The sequence below is a fragment of the Tachypleus tridentatus genome, chromosome 13 (assembly GCF_004210375.1).
Source record: "Tachypleus tridentatus isolate NWPU-2018 chromosome 13, ASM421037v1, whole genome shotgun sequence".
In the NCBI taxonomy this organism is placed as follows: Eukaryota; Metazoa; Arthropoda; class Merostomata; order Xiphosura; family Limulidae; genus Tachypleus; species Tachypleus tridentatus.
In genome coordinates this window covers 163,097,283-163,121,138 of record NC_134837.1, presented here as the reverse complement: position 1 = coordinate 163,121,138, position 23,856 = coordinate 163,097,283, and the positions used below count along the sequence as shown (strand labels likewise).

The following is a 23,856-nucleotide window of genomic DNA, read 5'->3' as shown; positions in this document are numbered from 1 at the left end:
TTCGGGACAAGCTATTGGCCACAATATTCATAATTCTTGGAATGTGACATACTTGGATTGTCATGTTGCAGTTGTGAGCCCAGTACAAATGTTACAATCAGAAAATACAAAAATCCGGATTTGGTTTTCCCCTTGCTTAGGAATATAACTGATGACAATGGAATTGTAGGACTGAACTATAACTACTTGCCCCCACAGGAGTGAGAAGAAATGATACACATCTCAATGAACTACTAAAAGTTTTAGGATGTTGATATGAAAAGTAGCCTCCTCGAATAAAGAATATTTCACAGCGTGTCAGTTTCCTATTGAGCATCCAAGTTGGCCCTGATTCCAGAGAAAAGGGTGATGGGATGGTCAAAGGAATCATGGGAGAAGTTTCACTAGTCAAAAATCATCTACTGAAAGGAATGAGAGCTTCTGAGGAAGCCAACTTCCTCACAAGAGATAGAATCTCTCACACAGAGAGAGATGGAAGGAGTAAAGCTTTCATAACTGTCTAGCCCATATCCCTGAGCTGATGGAGAAAACTGAACCCAATGAGATGGGAACTGAGAAAAACTTTTAAATAAATAATATATTATCTGGGGGTAATAAGGGACTTCTCCATCTTGATGAGAAACCCCACCCAAAAAAAATAAGCAGGTGTGAGTGACTAACTGGGCATGAGGAAAAGTGAGCAATAGCAAGTTGTCCATATAATTGTGAGTCTGAAAACCCAGAAATGAAGATGTGCAAAAAAGTGTACCACTCAATAAAACACATACAAAGCTAAAGAAAACTGAACAATGATGCCCAAAACTGGCAGACACAACCCTTGTAGATGAACTGAAAGAAATATTCTGCATTAACTGGAATTTGAAGACAAGCATCTATCACAATGAACTTGGCCATGCAAAGTCCCAGGGGAAAATCCACTGAAGTGAGAGGTAGGACTCCATGATGAAGCAAGGTGTCCCTAGATAGGTATTTAGCTGGAACAGATATATGACGGATCTCGAATCTTGACTTCTTTTAAGACAACAAGTGGAAAAAAATAAAATTCCAGCTGAGTGGCACCTTCCATTATATAGCACCTCTGTGCACAAGGTCTCAAATAGACTTGGCTAGACAAATGAATGACATTAAGCCTGAAGAGAATGAAAGGAAACTGGGACAAAGACTGACTCACAGAACTCACAAATCTTTTGTGAAGAGTTGCAAAGTTGTTGCCGACTGTAGCAACCTGGCCCACATCTGTCCTGAAAATAAAAACTCAATACCTATAATGCTGACCTCTAGTGGAATAAAGAAAACATTGATGGTAAAGAAAAGGGAGAGGAAGAAGGAGCACGAGGAATATGAACTAGCAAAGGCTAGGTGATAACAGCAGGACGAAGAGAAATGTAACTTCACCATATCGATCCCAGACTTCAATGAACCAGGACAGCCCTCACACTATTTTTAAACAAACAGGGTCTGACAAAAATCCCTCAAAGAAAAGGGATGATGCACCTCCTCAAGGAATGCATCCTTCCATAGCAAATTCCAAAAACAAAACAGGTTTGAAAGACAACCCTAATGATGACAAACGAGTCATTATAAATCATAAGATGGTCCCAAGTTAATCAGAAAAATGGTCAGGTGATTAACAAAAGGTTTAAGATACCAATTATATTGAGGAAATGATACGTAGGAAAAGATTAATCCTCAAAGCTTCTGGATTTAAGCCTCATAATGGGACAAGAAGATCCAAACACTAGGAATCCAAAAATGGATCCCAGGTCCTCTGGTAATCTAATGAATACTGGTCCATCAGATGAGGTGGAAGGTGCATATACACCACCTCCAACAACAATTGTTCAGCAAACTGTTGAGCATGAAACTGTATGTCAAGTGAGAGAGGAAAATGACAGTACAAACAAAATTATTCACCAAACAAACTGGTCTATGTAAAATGTCATCTTTAGTAAATCGTTTCCCCAATTCAAACTGTTGAGCATGAAACTGTATGTCAAGTGAGAGAGGAAAATGACAGTACAAACAAAATTATTCACCAAACAAACTGGCCTATGTAAAATGTCATCTTTAGTAAATCGTTTCCCCAATTTCTTGATACAATGTTCAAGGTTACCACAGAGAATGGTTCCAGGAGACTTGAACTCTGATATATCTCTAAAAATGATGTCACAGTATTCACTATGGACTCAAAGAATGCCAACTGAGCCACAATAACTTTATCTGACAATGCCTCTTTAACAGTAAGATATGACTGGCTAAAAGGCTCATTCTTCTTTCCTTGCACAATTTTAATATACTTACTTATATTTCGCCATATTTCGATAGCAGTTCCAATAACAGGTCTATTCTCGAGCCAATAATGACCACAAAACTGAAGTGGGAAGACTGATGATCTAGTAATAGTTATGTATTCATCCCTTTGTGCTGGACTATCTTTGAATAACCAGTATATTGCTTTAATTAGTTTAACTGAACCAAACTGTGACTTTTCACAACCATTTTTAAAGGAGCTGTGAACCATATGAAGGCCACAGCTTCTAATGAAAATTAGTCCCTGTGATACAGTCTCAGAATCATTTATTTTATAATGTAGTAATAAACGTAACTTCCAGTTCACTGTTGGTCCATTCATGGAAAGTTGCATAATTTTTTTCATTCCAATGTTTGATATGGATTTCAATAACACAGGCAGCAGCTCCTCAGTCCCGCCATAACCAATGAAAGCAGAGGTAATGTGATAAAATGTAATCTTTAACAGGATCCCAGTATCTAATATTAATGTCCATTTACTTCTTATTCAACCTGTTGCAAGATTCATTGAACATAAGTACAATTTTATTCACTTGCATCAAGCACGTAGCCAAATGATTATCAAAATATGGATCAAATCCAAAGCCTACAAAGTAAGCACACTTATCTTCTCTATGTGTGAATTATTGAGCTATACTGTTGTCAGGAATCATTTGTTTAAATGTTTCATAAATGTCACTACAACTATTGTAGCTAAAGTGAGATATCAAACATTTTACAGCCCAAATGATTTTGGCCTTAAGTAGATGAAATATTCTTAGTAATGTTAGCATGTGGATGCTTACTTGTACTGGTACTTGGTCTGTACAGACTTAAGAATGAACTAATGTGTATGCTGTTCACGTGTTTCATGTTTTTATGCTATTCCCCATCTATGTGTGATTTAACAGCAAGTCCACCCAAGTTTCCAAGGTGGAAAGTCTTTTTACATATGCCACAGTGTGCCATATGTATATATGTAGGCACTGGCTCAAGCCATATTCTATGGAGTTTTTACTCTTTCCAGTTCTTCTGATATTTACACTGTCATGGCATGATGTAAAATAAATCAAAAACAGGATAGAAATGATTATCATGCGATACCAGGAGTTCCAAAACTCAAGCAGTTCTTTCCACATATTTTAGCCATTTTCACACACTTTGAACAGTGTGAGGTAAAGCATGTCTGAAAAAATGGTGAACACAAACTACGAAACCAAACCGTCCTATATGAACTTATCGTTGATTGGTTAGCTTGAGGGAAACCCATGCTTTGTGGATAATTGCCTCATTTTCATTCAGAAACTAAATAAAAGTATGATGAATTCCAATTGGCCAAATGAGATATGAAAATAAATAATTACCACATTTAGGTTTCAACTTTGCCTGGAGAGATTAGCATTAAACATTTTTTGTTGAAATGTAAAATTTAATGACTTTAAAAATACCCTTTTCAAATTCCACAATATTTCAGGTTTTCCAAAACTTATGGAAACCCTGCACTAAAGACACAACCTAGTTGTTTGAAATCTTGATTTGAAAGAATGAAAGAGCTTCCACACACTTTAAAATGGAAACATTCTGAGCTCTTGATTGGTTATTTACATCTCATATATTGAAGTAAGTGTATGTAAGGGACTGTTTTCAAAAATGAAAAGAGATGAACAGGGCCACTATATTTGGTTCAGAACATAAACAGTATTTCAACAAATAGAAAAGATACGAGGTTCTTATTTTATATTCTAGTTTGTCAAAATTGGTAATTTGAGTTCCTAATTCATATGAAACTATACACTTAGCATTTTCATATCACAAACATTTGAACAAGCACTGCATTACATACCATGTAACATATAAAAATCAATATTTAGGCATGTTCTTCTAATATTTACTTTTAAATTAAGAAATTAACTAATACATATTACTGGTATTTGAATTATAATCTAAAATTTGATATCAAAATAGTAGTTCAACAGAATCTGGAAAACAAGTCAAGTGTCTAGACGACACATCCTTTGACCCACTGTTACAGAGTTTTGTCTCAATATTAAAGTATAGTTTTAAGCACATATAATAAAATTTGAAAATATACATCTTACTTTCTGCCCATAGGAACTATCTGCAATTGTAAAACCAAATCCTCCACTTCCTTTCACTATCTCCACTGTTAAAAATTCTGGCTTGTGTGGACTTTGAGGGTTGAAGTCCAGGATATCAGGAGTGTTGTCTGCTCCACTAGGGCTTAGAATGTCTGCACTGTTGTGTCTCTGAGGATGTTGGTGGTCAACCTGACCTGTGCTAAGGTCAGGCATTGACTTAGAAGATCGACCCATTGATTCCACCTCTCCCGGATCTCCTGAAAGTCGAGAGTTGTCCATTTTTGTTCCTCCCTGGCCAGAGGAATACATACTCTGACCATCAGCATATTGTGTGTTACTTGATGTCACTGCAACTGTGGTTACTATTTCTGTATTGGGGTCATTGGGATCAAATGGTAAAGGATATCCTCTGCAAACTTCTAAGTGCACAGTGTTTCCAGGTGGTATGGACTGAAAGAGTTCTACCATATCTTGATGTGTAAATCCTAGAACACACTTGTCATCCATGAATACCAGAACATCCCCTAAGACAAGAATAAACTTAATGAAAGCAAATATCAACACACATGTTCCTTGTTAACTTGCAGAACAATTTCAGATTCTGAAAGAATCACTAAAGTCAAAATAAAATTTTAGGAAATACTATAAAGTAGTTACTTATGTTCAGATCAAAATACTGTTACTAACAGTCTTGAACATCACTTACCATATCATTTGAATATTAATATGTATTCCCTAAATACAACTTGAAACAAAGGTAGAAAAAAACAACAACAATATACATAAAACTCAAGTTTTCTCATGCAGGTTTACAGGTATTTTCTCCTTTCTCTGTTGGGTGGTTTTGTTCAAATAATTAAATTTGTGTATCACCAGCAGCTGAGAAATCTTTCAGTGATAGGGTCCTGAAAAGAGAAACAATTATGTTGTTCTAACAATTATAATAATAATTTAAAATAAAAATCTAACCAGTTTGAAGTTTGCCATCCTTCCAAGCAGGGCCATTCGGAACAACACTTTTAATCTGTAAAAATTCTTCTGCATTATCTCCTCCAACAATAGTGAAACCAAAACCTCGTGTGCTCTTCACTAGTGATGTACGAAGAATCTCCCCTCTAAGTTCAGCTGGGTTGGAAGTAAAGACATAAGGTAGTCTACGACCAGTTGTACTTCCTGCAAGTGGGACACAGAGTTTAATGTTAAATTTAATACACATTTACAATAACATTTCAAAATTTACCTTTTGTTATGCCATTCAATACCTAAACACTGTGTGAATGCAGTTAAGTCAGTCAAAAGATTTCAAATGAAGAGTGCGTTACAATTGGCTTTTTTCTTTTTTTTTCTCAAAATACAGATGTAATTAACTAAACTAGACCCATTTGGCATTTCTCTTGTTGGAAATTCACAGTGAATTAATTAAGACAACTGATAGATAAAAAAACAACCTAAGCCTAATACAGTATTTTATCCTGTATATTTCAAAACAGTTTAAATATCTCACAATTTTGCACATCAAACACAACTGATTATAGTTTACACAATTTATGTAACTGATATCAAAAGCAAAATTTTTAAAAAGTTATAAATGCTACACCAAAGTTCAGCAACAGCATGGTGCATATACATTCTACTATAACAACTTCAACATTTGTTATTTTAAAAATTGTTTCTTTCCATCAACTTTCCAAAGAGCAATGTTATGTCCATTAAATTGTGAGACTGCTATTAACTGCTGCTTTAGTTATTTTCTACTCAATAACAATTGCATATAGAACAAATAAATACACGGTAAGCATTTCTAAGAAAAAGTATGGCTTTTTTGTTTCTAATTTAAAACATGTTTTTAACTGTTGCACATCAAATAAGTTAATAAAGTTCAATTCTTTCACAAGCGACAATTTTTCAACATACAGCCTTAAATTCAGTTAAAGATAAGCAAAATTTATACTTAAAATATTTTCACCTATATGAAATTAACCAGTCATTTTTATACAACATTTTTTTTAACTTGGTCACTGTTAGATGGAATTCATTAACATTACCCTAAAACAAAACAAACATGAATACAGATCTAGCAAAATAACAGGAAACCTTACTTGCCAACTTCACATCACTTCAACCCTGAAGGCAATAATAGCAATAATAAAGAATGTTTTATTTACATACCTACCAATTAATAATTTACAGACTACTACTTGTGTTAAATAAATGCTTGCCAGTATATACTACCCATGTATACTGTTTATTGATTATTTACCATATTCTGTAATATACACACAATTTAATGATTACTTATTGCATTATGTGTGTATATGTACACACATTGTACAGAGAAAGCTCACTGTAGTTTTTATATATGTGTGTGTGTACTGTCTTGCGACAAATGTGTTCTATAGAAACTGTCTAGTGATCAATCACTGTACCTCATATTCTATCTAGTATTCAATCATTGTACTCCTGTGTCCTATACATTTTGTCTAGTGATCACTTACTGTGCTCCATATATACTATCTGGTGATTATTGAGTGTGTTCTATACATACTGTATGGTGATTTACCACCGTGTTCTACACACGTTCCCTAATAATTAGTTATTGTTTTCTGTGCATGTGTCTAGTGATCACATACTGTGCTCTACACATAGCAGTATTTACTCATGGTTCTATACATTTTTGTTTGTTGGTACATCACTTCACTCAAAACATGCTTTCTCATAATTATTCACAATATCCTATAAATACTGTCTGATAATCACTCACCATGCTCAATAAATAACATGATGTTTGCTGACTCCAGAATTCATTCTATAAATACTAAAAAACACTTACTTTGTTCTCTAACTACTAATAAAGAATCACGGTTTTCTATAAATATGAATAAGCACTCCCATTTTCTAAAAATACCAATGAAAATTAAGAGTTTTCTACAAACAATTTTCAGTACTTACTTGTACTGAACTATACCAGTGGTTCTCAAACTGGGTGTTTGCAAAAGTTCATATAAAAATTTCAAAAACTGGCCTGCTTTTAAAATGTAAGACAAATATTAATGATTCTACCCCAATAAACATGCACACCTTTTTCACAACTAGGTAAACAGTACCTCACATAAAATTTACATTACTGTATACTTACATGCATACCTGATAAAACCTATGATGTACTACAAGTTTTAACATATTAGGTTTTTTTTTCTATCAATACACGTACATGTATTAATGAGTAAGGGGCATCAGATACTACAGACAAGGAGGGAAGGATTCTGCCTAAAAAGTTTGAGAACCACTGTTCTGCACAGATAATTACAATAATTCCTGAAAAACAATTTTAAAGATTTAACTTATCAATTACTGTTATTAATTCAGATAATTATTAAAAGCATTTTATTTTCACTTTATTCTACACTGGTTTCAGCAAAGACTTGATAAGTTTTAAAAGTACAGAAAATCACCTTCTGTATGTTTATAAAATATTGGAACTGCCCTTTGGTTAGAAACTTATTGATTCTACATCCTTCCTGTTGCCAGCTGTTCTCCTCCAGAACATAGCTGAACAGGAAGAGCTGTCAATACCTGGGAGCAGAGAGGCCTGCCGGGAAATTCTGTAGGGGTCCTCCCGATAGGAACCTGATTCCGATGGCCCCTTGCTCGGCACATACAAGTTTTCTACAGCTCGGCCTATGCTGGGAAATCTAGCAATTTGGGAAAAGGTAGGCACCTCATCCAAGGTGTTTTGTATCAAAACAGATGTCTCCCCTTCCTTGGGTCTGGCATGAGAGTTAGGTATGCTGTTAATATGCAGTACCCGAGAAGACCCATGATTATGAGCTTTCCCACCAGATACATTAGGTTCATGCTTATCACTCAGGCAAGGAATACAAGGCAGATAAGGAAAACGGGAAGAGGACTCAGGGGATGAAGAGGACACTTGATGGCCCAAATGATAGAAACCCGAGGGCAAGGTTACACAATCAGTAGTGGCAGTAGTAATAGTAGTAGTAGTAATAGTAGTAGTAGTAGTAAAAGTAGAAGAGGGTACTGTTTTAGCAGTGTTTGAGATTAGTGGCGACTCACTGTTAGTTGGACCCTGGCTATGATGCCCGGAAGAGTTGGCACTGTCCACTCTGAAATCATCATGTAAAGGCGGTGGCCTAGAGCGTGGAATGTCTTCTCGCTCTCGTCTACTACTGAGATCTAACCCTTAAATACAAAAAAAGCAAATTTTTTAATGAATCACTGATTATATAATAACAAGCAATAAACATTGAACCTGAAAGATATAAAAGTAGTACAAGACATTTTAACAAACAACTAGTATCTTTCCTACTAAAGATTTTACAAAAACTAAATGTTTTCATCTTTCACCTCTATGGAACTTGAAACATTTATTTTTCTCAGATGATGAAATACTGTAAGATTAATTAGAAGGTGAAAAGAGATCAAAATATTTCTAATATTTTACATATCCAGGGATTCATATTCATAAAAACCCTTTGAAGTATTTATGATGTTTGCACAATTATATCTAACTTTACTACAGATTAAAAGGCAAATCCATCAACACCTAATTTGTATTAAAGTAATTCCTTCTGTTTCAAGTTGTCAGAGAAAATTACAATTTGAGTAATTCCTCAGCATTATACATTTTAAGCTGTATTACATATGTCTAGTTAGTTAAATAGTACTAAGAAAAAGTGACCATCTATTTGAGAAATTTTAAAGACAAATAAACTCAATTATGTTTAAGATAAATCTTTTAGTTCATTTTCCAGAAATTAACTTAAACATCAACTTACAATGCAATGTTTCTTAGAAACAAAAGCTTCTTGAACAGTAACATGTACAAAAGTAAATTACTGAAAGAAATCAAGTTTGTTTCTTTTTTCTTAATATTGGGAATACGAAGTGAATTAACCAAAAAACAACAAACCTTTACAATGTTCAGGTTGCAATATAATAATAGTTTGATGTAAAAACAAACCAGTGTTTGTAAATGGTGACTTACATTTCAATAGTTTAGTCTACTGTCCACAGTAAACTTACTCTCATGATATAGTCAATTTTTTTCTGAAGTAAAACTTTCTTGATAAACACAAAAATACCAACTATATGCATCAGTAAATACCTTTTCAATAAAGCCAAAATATTTCCACAATAAATACTTTCATTTTTGCTACAGACAATCTAACTATAATTTAATTAGTCATCTGTTATTTAATTTGCCAAAGTATCTATCATTGTGCTTGAATTATTTCTATTTATAATATTCCACAGGAAGAAACTGAAGTGAAAATTATTTAAAAGCAACAAAATAATTATGTTACATGTGAATTTGGTATAATTAAGAATAAGCTAATCAAAACATTTATACATTTTTAACTTGAAAACTATTTAAAACATCATAGTGAAAATTTTATCAATTTCATTTTACAAAATATCTGGTAAGAAATTATGTACTATTGCAGATATTGCTAAATAATTAGTGTCTAAATAACATACTGAAACTAATCTATATAACTAATTTAATAACTAAATTTGTTGAAGTTTGTTAATAATACAAACCATCATTTGTCCCTCGTTTTGCTTGTAAAACTGGGTTTTCATACTGTGTTCTTCTATTTACATGACTGTAAGAAAAAAATAACTTATAAATATAGATAAAAATTCCAAAATAACTTTGTATAGAGATTACAAAAGTTAATGCCAATTACAAAAATGTAACAAGTGTAAAATTTCGTAAGTATGCATTATTATTTCTACATAAAAGGATATATCCTCTTTTCTTTCAAAATTATCAAATACCAGATTAAAAGCTAATGAAATAAGCATAGTGAATGGAACAAACTAAAAGAAGCTTTGATATTGAAGAAACTACTTTTGAGAAATTCATACATTCACTTCATTCTCACGTTATATTCAAGAACAACAGTACCACAGGAATAATGAAGAGAACAGAGATTGAAGAGGACACATAAATATATGAAAACTAGTTTTCTAATTTTAATTTTTTGTTAGTTTGTTCCATTAAAAGTGGTTGTTCACTTGCTTTCAACTATTATGCACAATATCATGTTCTTTTATTGTTAAATAACAGATACTGTGAATATCTATGGAATATAAAAATGGAAGTACAAATTATAAAATTTAAGCAGGGAGTTGATAACTGGTATTGAAATAAATAACACCAGTTATCAGCTCCCTGCTTAAACTTAATATTGTTATTAATAAGAGTTACATATCCTATATTAAATTCTACAACAAAAGTTCTAATTTAACTCATCAACATGTACATATATTAAGGTATGTAACAGGTTAGACACAATAACATTCTCAGAAACAGATTTAAAATGATTTTATAATAATGATTAATTCTCACCAAACATGTTTTCTCATCACTTCTGTAGTGTTACTGTTATTTATTAAGCTACCATTTTAACCTTAGTAATCAATAGTCTGTACATTTCTAACAAGAAATACTTATACAGGTTAAAATCTTCTATATAAACTGAAGAAATCCTATATTATCACAACAACTCCAAATTGTTGGCTACAGATTTCAATATTATATATAAATGTATAGTGATAGATATTTTAACCCTTTATTTTCCAAAATTTTTAACTACCAATTAAACCACTCTACAAAAGTGAAAGATTTAGGTATTACATTTTTTTTTAAACTGTTGGCTGTGTATTTTAACATTCTTTATAAAATGGCAGATTAAGATAAAACTGTTTCTTAAAAATATTGGTTATAGGTTTTAATTAAATATAAGAATTATAGTATTGTAAAAATATCTCAAGAAACTTTTCCTTACTCTCAATATCAAATAAAGTAATACAATAATTTCTATCCCTATTTCTCAGGTTCTTTAAATATCTTTTAACACTCAATATAAATGAAGATTTCTATTAACATCACTGCAAGTCTATGTACTGATGACTATAAATGTTAGTTACTCTTTATATAAACAGTTTCTTCTAAAAATATTTTCTAAGTTAACAATGTTTTCAAGATGTTCTATCTGCGAGATATCTAAATAATAACAAAAAATTATTTATGTCAGCATGATATTGTTGAAAACTCTTAAATATGTGCTCTACTTACTCTATATAGTAAGTTCCATAGTGAGGATCATCGATTTTTTCCCAACCATAAGGAAGTTCTGGAAGATTAAAACTATAACTTTTGATACCACCCTTTCATTTAAATACACCAAACATTCAGAAGTATCTTCTTTTATGAATAACTTAACTTTTATTAATGAAGTTTAATTAGTCTAATAAATTAATTCATTTTTTTAATACCACCAACCATCAGAAAATTTATAATAAACAGTGATTTTCACATTACTTTGTGGAAATTCTAACCAAAAATTGAAATTTTACAAAATCACCTGATAATTATACATGCATTATATAACTGTTTTTTAACTAAATGCTATTTTGAATAGAACAACCACAACACTAAGAATTTCCAAAATATCTTGTGTTTATATAATCATACAAATTAATCTAAAATGACTTATGAACCCTCTTTAAAATGAAGTACTGCATTTATACATTTTTACAAGACTTGCAACAACTACTTTAGCACAACTTCCATCACAACAGTTTTTATAGTACTATAAAAACTCTAATGGGGAAACAACTGCTTTCAACTGATGTATTTTTTCAAAACTCAATCCTGACCAAAATAAGTAACTCAATTTCAAAAAGGCAAAACTATAACAAACATTATTTGTGTGAATGTTTTAATTAATAATCCATACAAATGAAATTTTCTACTTATTCACTTTTCTACCACCTGCAAATTGACAATGAAAATAAAAATCTTTCCAAATTTAGTTTTTACTTAATTTGAATTATAACTCATGTTGTAACATTTTGTTAAGTGCATGCAAGTTCTACCTATCTTTTACCTGTGTTTTGAAAAATATAATAAGGGTAAAAAGGACCAATGATATTCATCTAAGAGATTCTAGTTCATTTGAATGGAACATGAAAACTTTTAAGTTGAAAAGAAGTATTTCAGTTCTTTGTATGAAAATCACCCTTCTTACCAATTGACAAGGTGAAGGTTTTTGATTTGACAGAAAAACTTTTGTAAAAAATACTTTATTAGAAAACCTGATTGTGTACAACAGAACTGTAATGTTTACTAAAACCTTGCCAAATTTTATGAAAATACACTAAGTGCATTCCAAGTTGTATATAGTTTCATGATTACAAGGTCAGTAAAAAAGATCCAACCTCAATCTACAACAGTTACATTGAAAGCACCTTTACATTTTACAATTTGTGCTTTGTACTTTACATAATACGATCATAAATACAACTCACCATCTTCGTCACATTCTTCTATAGCTGACTTTTGTATTCTAGCTAACCGAGGGTCTAACCACTGAGATGTGCCATGGTTGTGACTATAAAACATATCATCTTACCTTAAAAAAAAAATTCTGAAAAGAAGATACAGCATCTACACAGATCTAAAACTCAGTCCTAACATGAATGATATTTAAATCTACACAAAATGCTAAAAGATGCAGAATACAGATATAAATTAAGAATAGAAGGAAGGTTTAAATCCATATATTAAGGCTATATAATAGTGAAAAGAACAAAAACAGTATTCACATTTATTGTTTCAATCACTTTCAGGACAAGTCTGTGGTGAATTTTTCTGCACCATAAAGGGGAATAAAAAAAAATCTGATTTTTTTTAAGATTTCATTTAATCTATTGTTAATTGAAATGTATCAAAGTATTTTACATCTGATTTATTTTTGCAATATTATAAAAGAAAATGAGCAATCTTCTAAAAAAAACAATACTTTAGATTCAAGAAAAAATAATTATTTGTAAGAAAACATTAGTTTCCTGAATATGGATCTCACTGTCAATTAAGTCATGAGGCCTCTGCATTTTGAAATTAATAGTTACTATGAAGGTTTGAAATACTGTAAAGAACTGAAGAACACTATTTTTCAGAATACCTACTCTATAAAATAAATTTCTCCAGTTTCTGTATAGGCCTTTTCCCAGTTGTCAGGTAAAGGACCAAGATCAGTTACAGAATCATGATAATCCATGTTACTAGAGTTTCTGTATCCACTTTTTGAAGACTGAGGTGTAGATGACCTATTAAAGCAAATGATAATTTGGATTCTTAAATACAATAAATCACAAAGCAGAAAGCTGCTTGATATTGAAAAAAGTTTTAGAAAATTTCTGATAAAAAAATTTCAAAAGGTACTGCTTTTATTCTGTTGGAAAATATCTCTTAAAATGATGAAAAGTTTTTGTAACATTGGCATGCACAAAGAATAATACTGGTCCATTATTACCAATTGTTACTCCTTAAATTTCTGGTAGCATATGACAGAAGATACAGGCCTATTTTTAACTTTTATTCCAAAGCACTGTAATCAACATTTTATGCAATATTAACATTAAACTTTCATTTTATCTAACCAGTCATTTCAAACAGATGTTGTTGCAATAAAGCTTTCTGTATTGGTTAATAAAATTAATAATTCATACCTACAACACACTATGATAAGACACAGAAGAGATCTAAAACAAAACAAGAAAACTGCTAAGACATGTGAGCAGTCTCTTTCAAAAGCTCATTGTCTACATATTGAAACAAATATATACAAACCTGGCATTCTGATTTGATAAGAGAGGATAATCTGCTGCCTCTGTGGAATCCATATTTTTGGCTGCCATTGCTTCTACATTAGAACGATTTCGTCGTCTCTTTCCTTCAGAAGAAGGGTGTGCACCAGGAAGAACAACATTGCCAGTATTTCCAATTGAATTTGTTCGTCGTGGCATAGACATGGGACTCTCTTTGGGGGGTTTGGGAGTGCCATAATGATTGCCTGACAAGACAAAAGCAATACCACTGTTACAATTATGAGTATACACCAAAGCTCTGGAAGGTAAAGAATTTAGAGAAGTCATTATACCACAAACCTTTTCTTTGTATCTATTTACACCAGGAAATAGTTTTTTTCCTATACATATTTGTTTATTTTTATGTGACTATTTGTATTTTCTGTTATGTACATTCTTAATCTTAGGCTGAATTGAAATGTTTTATGGTACTGATACATAAGAATCTATACTTTCTGAATCCCTACTAGCCTCATTTCCATCTTTCAATACTTGGTTTTGTTCACTATTAAATTTGTTGGAATTTTTGTCTGCTTTCCTTGATTTATCCCTTAAATAACACCTAAAAAATGCTTTAATTGATTAACATTGTAATGTTACTGACCAATTAGGAACAGAAAAGTTTCTTGGACAAGGTTTAGTATTTCCATGCTTCATGTTCTGATTAATTTAACACTTTCAAAACCATTGCCTAACTAAAACTAGAGTTATTATAATACTTCAAATGTTTATGCCTTTGTCCAAGATAAATCTCATTAGAAGCAAGGACTTTGTTCCTTCCATACATAAAAAGGAGATGGCACAGTAAATGAAGGAACTAACACTGGTAGGACTATGACAACTGGAAAAGCAAGATAATGACACCAAGGAGCTGGGACAGCAACAGAAAGGTCTTTGGTTGAATGTTGATATAAACCAGGGATTTTGTTGTCAGCTATTACAGGATTCATATTGTTATCTGTGTTACTATTAAACTTTTTATATCCAGCTAAAAACATTTAACACACTTTTTCTGATTACAAACTGAACCACATTTTATTTTCTTTATTAAGCTTAACACATGTAACTTGTTACATCTACCCTATTTCTAAGAAATTCATGCAAATTATTTATTGGTTGGGAATCTGAAAATGAGTGAACAGTAATATATTCAACTATTATTTTCTCATGTTGATATATATGAGAAGACTTTCTTGATGATTAAAACATATCAATGAAATTTAGATTTGCAATTTCAAGCTAATTTTGTTCCACAAATCTAACATATGATTCCTTATTTTTGGCAAGTAACTCTTCATCTGAATTTCACATTTGATGCATGTTTTCAAATTAATAGTTTTAAATTTTCATTGTTCTTACAGATAGCATGCATGGTTCCTTGCTAAATGGTAACTGTTCCCAATATTTAAAGTCTTCTTGGAAATTATTTCCATTTTTTTGTACCCTTCCTTATAATCAACACTTTTTTCAGTATGTACCTAATGATTTTTCAGTACTGAAGCTTTCTTTTGCAGGATTTTTAACTAGTTCAATTCTCTCTTTAATAACATCATTACTACAGTCCTTAAATATTTTTTTTTAACCACAGCCAGCTTTCTCTTCAACCTTTTTGCTAAAGGACCAAAAATCACCATTTTAGAAAATCAGGTCTAAACCTATTAACGTTATTGAACAACACATCACTAAAACATTCACAACTAGACACAGCATTAATGGGAACAGAGTTATCAGACACACAAGTGAAAGAATCCTCACGTGCCACAGGATGGTCACTCCGAAGAGAACAGTCAGAAAAGAGAGCAGAGGCTGAGGGAGCAGGCTTAGGAGTGCCATAATGCTTCCCTAAAAGAGAACACAGGTTAGTTGATTTAAGAGATGGTCATATAAAGAAAAAGAGAATAACTGCAAAATTTTATTCTATCTAGTTAACAACATATCCTCAACTGTACAGTGTAAACTGCAAGATCTGCAAAACAGATGCATTTTACAGGAATAAAAGTTATATCTCTTTTTAATGATAGAAAATAGTTATTAATGAGGGATTGAAAAATATAACAGCTCAAAAGTTATGACCCTTAGAGTACATGGAAGAATGTATTTATACTCCTTCATTCAACCGTCTTCTCAACATTTTCCTTTTTCTTAAATGTTACTTTATACCATCAATAACAAGTAATTGCTTACTAAAAACGTAATACAAATGATGAAATTCAACTGTTAAACCATTAAAAACAATTCATATAATTAGTTATGGCAATAACGTTCATCCTTTTAAGGATGTTTATGAATTAGAAAATCAAACATATAAAGTATAAGCAAATTATTCCATAATGAATGAAATACAACTCAATTTCTGATAGATATTTTTAATCAGGAGCCGATAATGCACAACCTACAGACATGCTGATCATATGTAATTTTCCAAAACATTTTTTTTAATAGATTATGGTAATAAAATATTACTTAAAGGAAAAAAATGAGAAAAAAAACTCTGCTGGAAAGTGTTTTTTTATTATTAATGTATTATTAGTTTATGACAAAGGCACTGTTATGTAAGGTAACAATAAATTACAACACCATCTATAAATATCAACAAACTGGATATGTTATATTCCAATAATAATAACTTCATAAACTCTTGCTTCTTTAACTCAATATCTAACTGCACCATATTACAATTCAAAGTTTCAAGTTACATTTTAGAGTATTATTATCTTACAAGTAATTCCCTAAATATAAAAATATCATCTTCTAAACATGTTAGACTTTAATAATATTAACTTACCCAAAACATTATGCCAAGGTAATATTAACTTGCTTAACAAATATTATGCTTGAAAATGTGCTATTAATTTAGTAAGCACTTTATAAATAAAAATATTAATTTTCTGGAAATGCTTACAACAAGAACAACTAATATTTTGAAGCCTGTGCTCCAAAAACAATAATTTAAAATATACATATGCATCAACAATAATAAAATGAAGAAAATTGTTTTGGTCAAAATAAAACTAGAAAAATAATAATTTCAAGTTACTTTGAATGTAATTAACCATGTCTGAACTATTTTGTATGATACTAGAAAGGAAATATCCACCAATGAGAAAATTTACAACTAGAAATAGGGATAAAGTTTTTTTCTTCACCTACAACTGTACCTGTCCAAATTAATTTAGATTTTGCTGACCCAGAGATATTTGAAAAAACTTGTGTGGTACATTAATGATACAGAATTTCAAATGCTCAAATCATAAGATCTTCATTAGTACTAAAGAACTTTTAACTAGTTTATTCAGTATTACTGAAGTATTGAAAAAAAATTTGCATAGATTCAAAACTCTGAATGACAAAAATGCATTATATTAAATTAACACTTATTTCATGCAGTAAAAAATATCAATTAAATTTGAATTAATTGTCATTGGGTGAATTGTCCAGTCAAAGCTTCTGCATATTATGGGGTAAAAGATTAAAATGCAAGTAATAAGATATTAATTTTTTGTTTTTAAATCTGTCAGATGGAAGAAACATGTACACTGACATCATTCAACTAATTATGACTACCAATTCAGATTATTTCATGTAAAATCTCAATATTCATAACACTGTTTTAACAAGGATAAATTCCAAATACAATTTTAATTTTTTAACATACCACAGCACACAGGAATGAACCAAAAATAACAAGCAACATTACACTTGAACCTACCATCATAAATTCCACTTTCTAATAAACTGCCACTTTTCTCTAGAGCAATGAACTCTTCAGGTGTAAGAAATGTATAATCTATTCCATTCACTTCTCCTGGCCTTGGAGGTCTTGTGGTACCTGAATTGAAGGAGCACAAACTTTAAATTATGATATACTTTAAACAGAATAACATTTACAAGGATTAAGTATCCTTTACTGTAATCAGTCTCAAACAAAATGATATATATAACCTTGCAGCTTTAAATTATTCAATAACAATTCCTTAAAATTGGCATTACCCACTATACTGACAAGGTCCTTAAGGTACTCTTACACTGACTCATATAAGATATATTGGGCTCCTTACTGATCCATCTTATTTGATCTAAAGAATAAAGTGCAAAGTCAAAAAACAATGACACAGAGATAACTACAATAGTTATCACCAATTTAAGTAGAAACTTTCCAGAATCCTCTGAATGATAATTTAATGAAACTATTTGACATATTTTTGGCTGCCAATGATTTACACCGAAATTTATTTATCCAAAAAAGTAATTGCAAAATTACACACACACACATAAAATTCAGTATTCTAGTCTTATCATAAATTTTCATCATAAAACTTAAAACATTTTTAAATAAAAAGTACAGGATCAAGTTAACTCTTTCTAGATTAATACAGTCTTAAATGACATTTTGAAATCTAAGCTAATAAAAAATTACTCTTTCTACCTATGTACGTTTGAAAGCAGTAGTGCTTCAATTATCAAAAATGATAACAAGTCACAACTGAAATTATAACAACCACCTACATACACACACATCTATACATCAATAGAGCATAAGACACGTACAAGGTACTGTACGGAGGTAGAGATTGTCTCTGATGGTGTTCTGCAGATCATGGTCTACAGAACCTTTCTGAAAACGGGTGTTCAGGTACTGGCGGAGATCTCTGGTTAGGTACCCTGTACAGATTAGAAAACAAAATTCATAAGACATCAAATAAACATCTACTTTATTTTGTATCCTTGAAATCAAATATTCTGTTTTCCTTATATTACAATAAACACGTTTGAAAATTTTTGTTTTTATTTCATTTTGTGTGAAAGCTACAAAGTTTTATCCATTTTCTTACATTTTAAATACTTTATGAGAAATATAATGAGAAGATGGAAAACTGCTATCCATTCTTTATAAAATAAGTGAAATACAATTGTGAAACAGATAAATTTACCAAAAGTGGTAAAAACATGAGGTATACAAATTTTTTAAAATTAAACCAAGTTACCACAGTGATGGATAATTTCATTTTAATGGGACAAAAAAGTTAGCATTATAAGCTATGATAGGGACAAGTACTTTCTAGCATTTTTTAGGCTTGTATGACAATCAAGTAATGCATGAATGACTTATTGCCACAGTTAATCAAATATTTCAACAATAAAATCTGACAATTTCGGCCAGTAGAAGACCAATTAATTGAAAATAATACAACATTCAAAGTTGTAACAACAACCTACTATGTTTTAATTACTGTTTCACCTAATAGTATGTATAATTGATTTTAAAACTTATGGACTGAGAAATATTCTTAACTCTCAGATGATATTAAAGAGATTGGTTTAAATATTACTTATGTGATTCATAAGTTATGGTAAAAGCCCACCTTGCTTTGGTAAAGGTTAGAAACATGACAACAGTATTTATAGAAATTGCTCTGTCACTACTGCAGTGTATGCAAATAGTTTTAACTCCTTATCATAACTGAAATTATCTTCTCTGAAAACACAAGATGACGACCTTGATTGTGGGTATGGTGAAACTGTAATTATGAACTCTGTGGACAAGTTGTTGGCAATGGGAGTATGAGCACATGTATGGAAATAGAGTTCCCACACATAGATAAACATGTTTGGTAAAGTTTTGGAGAGATAATCACACCACTGAACTAGTGTTTACCTGTGGTATCACATACTTTAATTTCCATTATCATTTTAGGTCTGTAAAAGATTTGAATTGCTGATTGATGTATAGATGGCTGTCATTTCTTATCACCTAGACAAGTTTTTCTTGACTAAAATATCATATTTCACTGTATTTTATCATTACGACTGAAGACTTTAGAAAAAAATCTTCTAAACCTTTATATCTCTTATTAGATGCAAATTATAGTTTCATATCTGTCTTGATTCTTGATGAAACTGCTGAAGTAAAACACCACCCAGAAAAACAGCTTTGTTAAAATGAACTACTCTTCAGTCATAATAGTCTCATAATTAAGTACTGCAAGTCATTACACTTTACTTTTAAAATTCTAACTACAAGAACTATCAGATGTTGTGATAACCAACACACAAAAAAGCAAAACTGAAAAAACAGACCATTAGAACATATTTAAAAAATAATTATATTATCTAAAAAGTGCTACTCCCAGATGTTTTGAGAATTAAAACCTATTTTACATGAAAAGCTCAGATAATATTTCTTCAGACATTTAAACAGACTATAAGCATAGTTTTTATCTTTATCAAACTTCAGATGGTTCCTCCATTTTCAATCAGCACTTACTTTCATCTCACTTAAAATGTTATTCTTGAATACATGACAGTAAAAATATTTTAATGCATATCCAATATGTATTACAAGAAAACCAACTAATCTTTAAAACCAAGCCTCACTATCAAATCTCAGCATTACAAAATATTGGAAATGAAAGGTGTTATTAGTTGCACTAAATGTAAACCACAACACTCAATCTCTGACTGCCAATCCCTGATAACAACCTTCAAAAGTTCAATTTTTAAAACACATCTTCATTATAATGACCTCATAGAAGAACTTCTATTCTAAATCCTCAGGTTCAAACTACCTCCAGATTCAAAAACAAAAATCATATAGTAATGCTGCCGAAATAAACATTAAAAAAAAAATTATAGTGTCTGCAAGATTAGTTTACTCTTTGATCAAGTTGAGAAACCTGAAAAACAGGTGTGGGTTAGAAAAGTTGAATCAACTAACATGACACACTTTATTCCAGTACTATTACTGAAGTTTTGAAAGCTTGCCAATGTGCCATGCTCAACAAAATAATAACCAGTTGCTCTCCTAATCATCTCTTCTTAAGATCTTTTACATTTTTGATATTTCAAACTAAAACTCAATAATTTTGCTCATTTTTTATAACTGCAGTTTAATATCCTACATCTAGTACATGATATTGACATAACCATTGTTACAAAATTTATCCTTGATAAAACAATTATAAGCTAGGATGATCAAAGTAATTTTGGCTCATCTTCTCAAAGTTTCACTATAAAAAGTAACTTAACACAAAATTACAAGAAAAATAACCATTAATTTCAATCACTTCTTTATCCATTTTACAGTGATTAGAATAAGAGCCAAATAGCAATATTCCTACATATAATTACTTCACAAAAAACGAAACTTGTACTAATAGTAGAGCTGGTAACATAATTCAAGGAATACATCCTTGGCTTAGAATTAATGTTTTTCCTGAAACCCTCAAACATTTAAAAACCTATAGTTGTACAAGAATAACTTGTACTTAAAAATACACTGGCTGCAATACTTATTTTCAGTAAACAAGTTTTTGTTATATTCAGGGAAAAAACAAAACAAAAATCATTGTTTGAAGACCCATACAAAACAGCTTTAAGTTATTATAAAAAACAAGCCTGTGTATCAAATGACCTCATGAATTCCCCAGATTCCTGCATCAAGTACAAAATTCATGTAATCCTATTATTAATCCTCAAAAAATAATAATAATAGGAAAATAAAGTAACTTTATTTTCTTGCCCACAAACATTTAGCTTTGCAATTAATATTTTTATCCAAATCTCCTTAGTCTTCAGAGATGTTTAATACTAACAGCTATTTCATAATATTAATATAACAGTTACTGAAAATATAAAAAACAAAGAGATAGATTGATAATTGCGTGGTGCATCACTCATCTCCAACACAAACCTCCATTTTTCCGTAAATGACGGTGAATAAACAATCCACTACACAACGGCATGAGTCACGGATCTCGTTCAACCGTAGAATATCTTAGTTTTCTTCACGCTTGCGTCGTTATCACAAATAAGATAACGGTAACAACATGCTCTTAAAAATTATAAATATGTTCATTCGTACAATTATTTACAGGAAATATACACATGATTTGGCCTTTATTTTGTACAAGAAAAACTGACAAGTGAAGATAAATACTAGATAATACACTGTTAATTTGAAGAAAGAAAGTTATCACACTGTTTGAATGTTACGATACAACCCCAGTGGTAGTTTACCCCAAAGTTTATTAAAACATTTAAAAAGTTGTATCTAACAAATCAGCGATCAAAAGTTATCTCCTAACATTACGTAGTCTCTGTATTATAAAATTAAACTATGACGAAACAATCGATCAGGGCAGTTCCAGAAATAACTTCAATAAGATTGTTTCACAACACCATTGGATGGTACCACTGCACTAACAACACTTCACAACAAAACTACAAAGCCAGCACGACAATATCTACTACACTTCAAACCTGCAATTTTTCGCAACAAAACTGACGTCAGTGCACTTGTAAACGTTCTCCAGGCTTTGGTTTTTAACAATCTAACACTCAAAGTGCACGACCAGTACAACTATATTTTTATTGTTTCACAAATTAAAACTGTTATGTTCGTTATACACTATACTTCATTACGTGAATATTTCACCACTTAATACGTTATTCGTGAAAATCCGTTGGTTCTGCAACTTGCGTGAAAAGGGCATTGTCGAAGACCACTCACTACGAAAGATAACGAAGTATATCCATCAGCTTCAGACACTATGCACTGTCTTCCCGCTGTTAATCACTGTGAGGATTTCCTGTAAAAGCAGCCAAGCAAGCAGCAACAGCGTGCTCGATACATAGTCCGAAGATCTTCGGCCTAGTCCTTCTTCCTGCCCACCAATGTGAACGGGCCTAATGCTTTATTGGTTTAACCTCACCTTGTTTCAACTCGCAACTAATTGGAAAATTCAGGCCAAGTTGAGCACACTGTACGTTTTCGTTTATGTACGTGTGCTATGTTTTCAAAGAACGTGTTTATGGCCCCAGGGGTATTTGGCGAGTGCTGCTAGTAACACTCCTGAGAATTTCTCACGAAACTTGACAATGTTTTTTAGATTTCCATTCACGTAACTGTCAAACTACATAGAGACAGTAAAATAATCTACTGACCACTGTGAAGTAAAGTTGGCATTACATAAGCCTTCAGATTATAAAATTAAAATATTTCCCACATTATACTTCTGATGTGGCTTAAAAAAAGAAGAGAAAGGAAGACCACCCTTCCACTGGAAACACAATATACTAATGGATAACTAGAAGAAAAACGTTTGCATCTTCAATTATCCGTTTTACACCGTTTCAATAGTTAACTGCAAGAATTACATTGGTAAGAGTCTGCGAACTTAAAACGCTAGAAACCAGGTTTCGATACCCGTGGTGGGCAGAACACAGATAGCTTATTGTGCAGCTTTGTGCTTAGTTACAAACAAATACTGGTATGGTATATATTTTTTATATTTTAAAACCATTTTTTGTTTTATAAATCGACCACACATGTCACCGAAGGCTTCTAGCTCTGTATTCAAACAAATGGTTTGGTTTCTTCGTTAAAAGAAGAGTTTAGTTTGTGGTGGTAAATATGACTTTACATTAAACTTTAAGATATCTGATCAGCTGACATATTCTAGTTTAACCCAATAAAGCTATGGCAAGCAGCTTTTGTTATTCTTACCACCGCCAGAATTGGGAGTGTAGATACAGTCAAAATCTCATGGAAAGAACAGCTTACCATTGAATGACCCAAACATGTTATTTTTGTACTCAGTTAGCCCCTTAACTAAATATATTACCTGCTATCTTTCTTGAAGAACATTATCATTCCAGGCCTTTTTTTTTTCTTTCAGATCGAGTAATAATACTAATTTTCTTTACAAGTACAATATACATGTTTCTCTCTAGTTTGTGCTAATTTGGTTGAGCATAGGTGTACATAACAAGATTTAAAATAGTAGAC

At 31.4% G+C, this 23,856-nt stretch overlaps 1 protein-coding gene across 10 annotated transcripts in view; it reads right to left on the bottom strand.

Moving 5' to 3' along the window:
* The window catches only part of LOC143241135 (membrane-associated guanylate kinase, WW and PDZ domain-containing protein 1-like), a 120,058-nt gene that overhangs the window by 41,763 nt on the left and 54,439 nt on the right, over nt 1-23,856 (bottom strand). For 4 of the 10 annotated variants that reach the window (XR_013022200.1, XM_076484740.1, XM_076484747.1 and 1 more), the window contains exons 2-12: nt 18,618-18,731; nt 17,779-17,898; nt 15,825-15,911; nt 14,053-14,275; nt 13,389-13,529; nt 12,729-12,811; nt 11,494-11,551; nt 9,951-10,015; nt 8,463-8,588; nt 5,358-5,561; nt 4,389-4,912 (exon numbers count right to left, since the gene is read on the bottom strand). Coding sequence is in view for 9 of the 10 variants with exons in the window: in XM_076484740.1 (XP_076340855.1) it covers nt 4,389-4,912; nt 5,358-5,561; nt 8,463-8,588; nt 9,951-10,015; nt 11,494-11,551; nt 12,729-12,811; nt 13,389-13,529; nt 14,053-14,275; nt 15,825-15,911; nt 17,779-17,898; nt 18,618-18,731 (1,745 nt within the window). In the remaining variant the exon portion in view is untranslated. Of the gene's footprint in view, nt 1-4,388; nt 4,913-5,357; nt 5,562-8,462; nt 8,589-9,950; nt 10,016-11,493; nt 11,552-12,728; nt 12,812-13,388; nt 13,530-14,052; nt 14,276-15,824; nt 15,912-17,778; nt 17,899-18,617; nt 18,732-19,432; nt 19,447-21,759; nt 22,300-23,856 lie in introns of those variants that run through there. The other 6 variants (XM_076484741.1, XM_076484746.1, XM_076484745.1 and 3 more) reach the window with 4 other exon arrangements.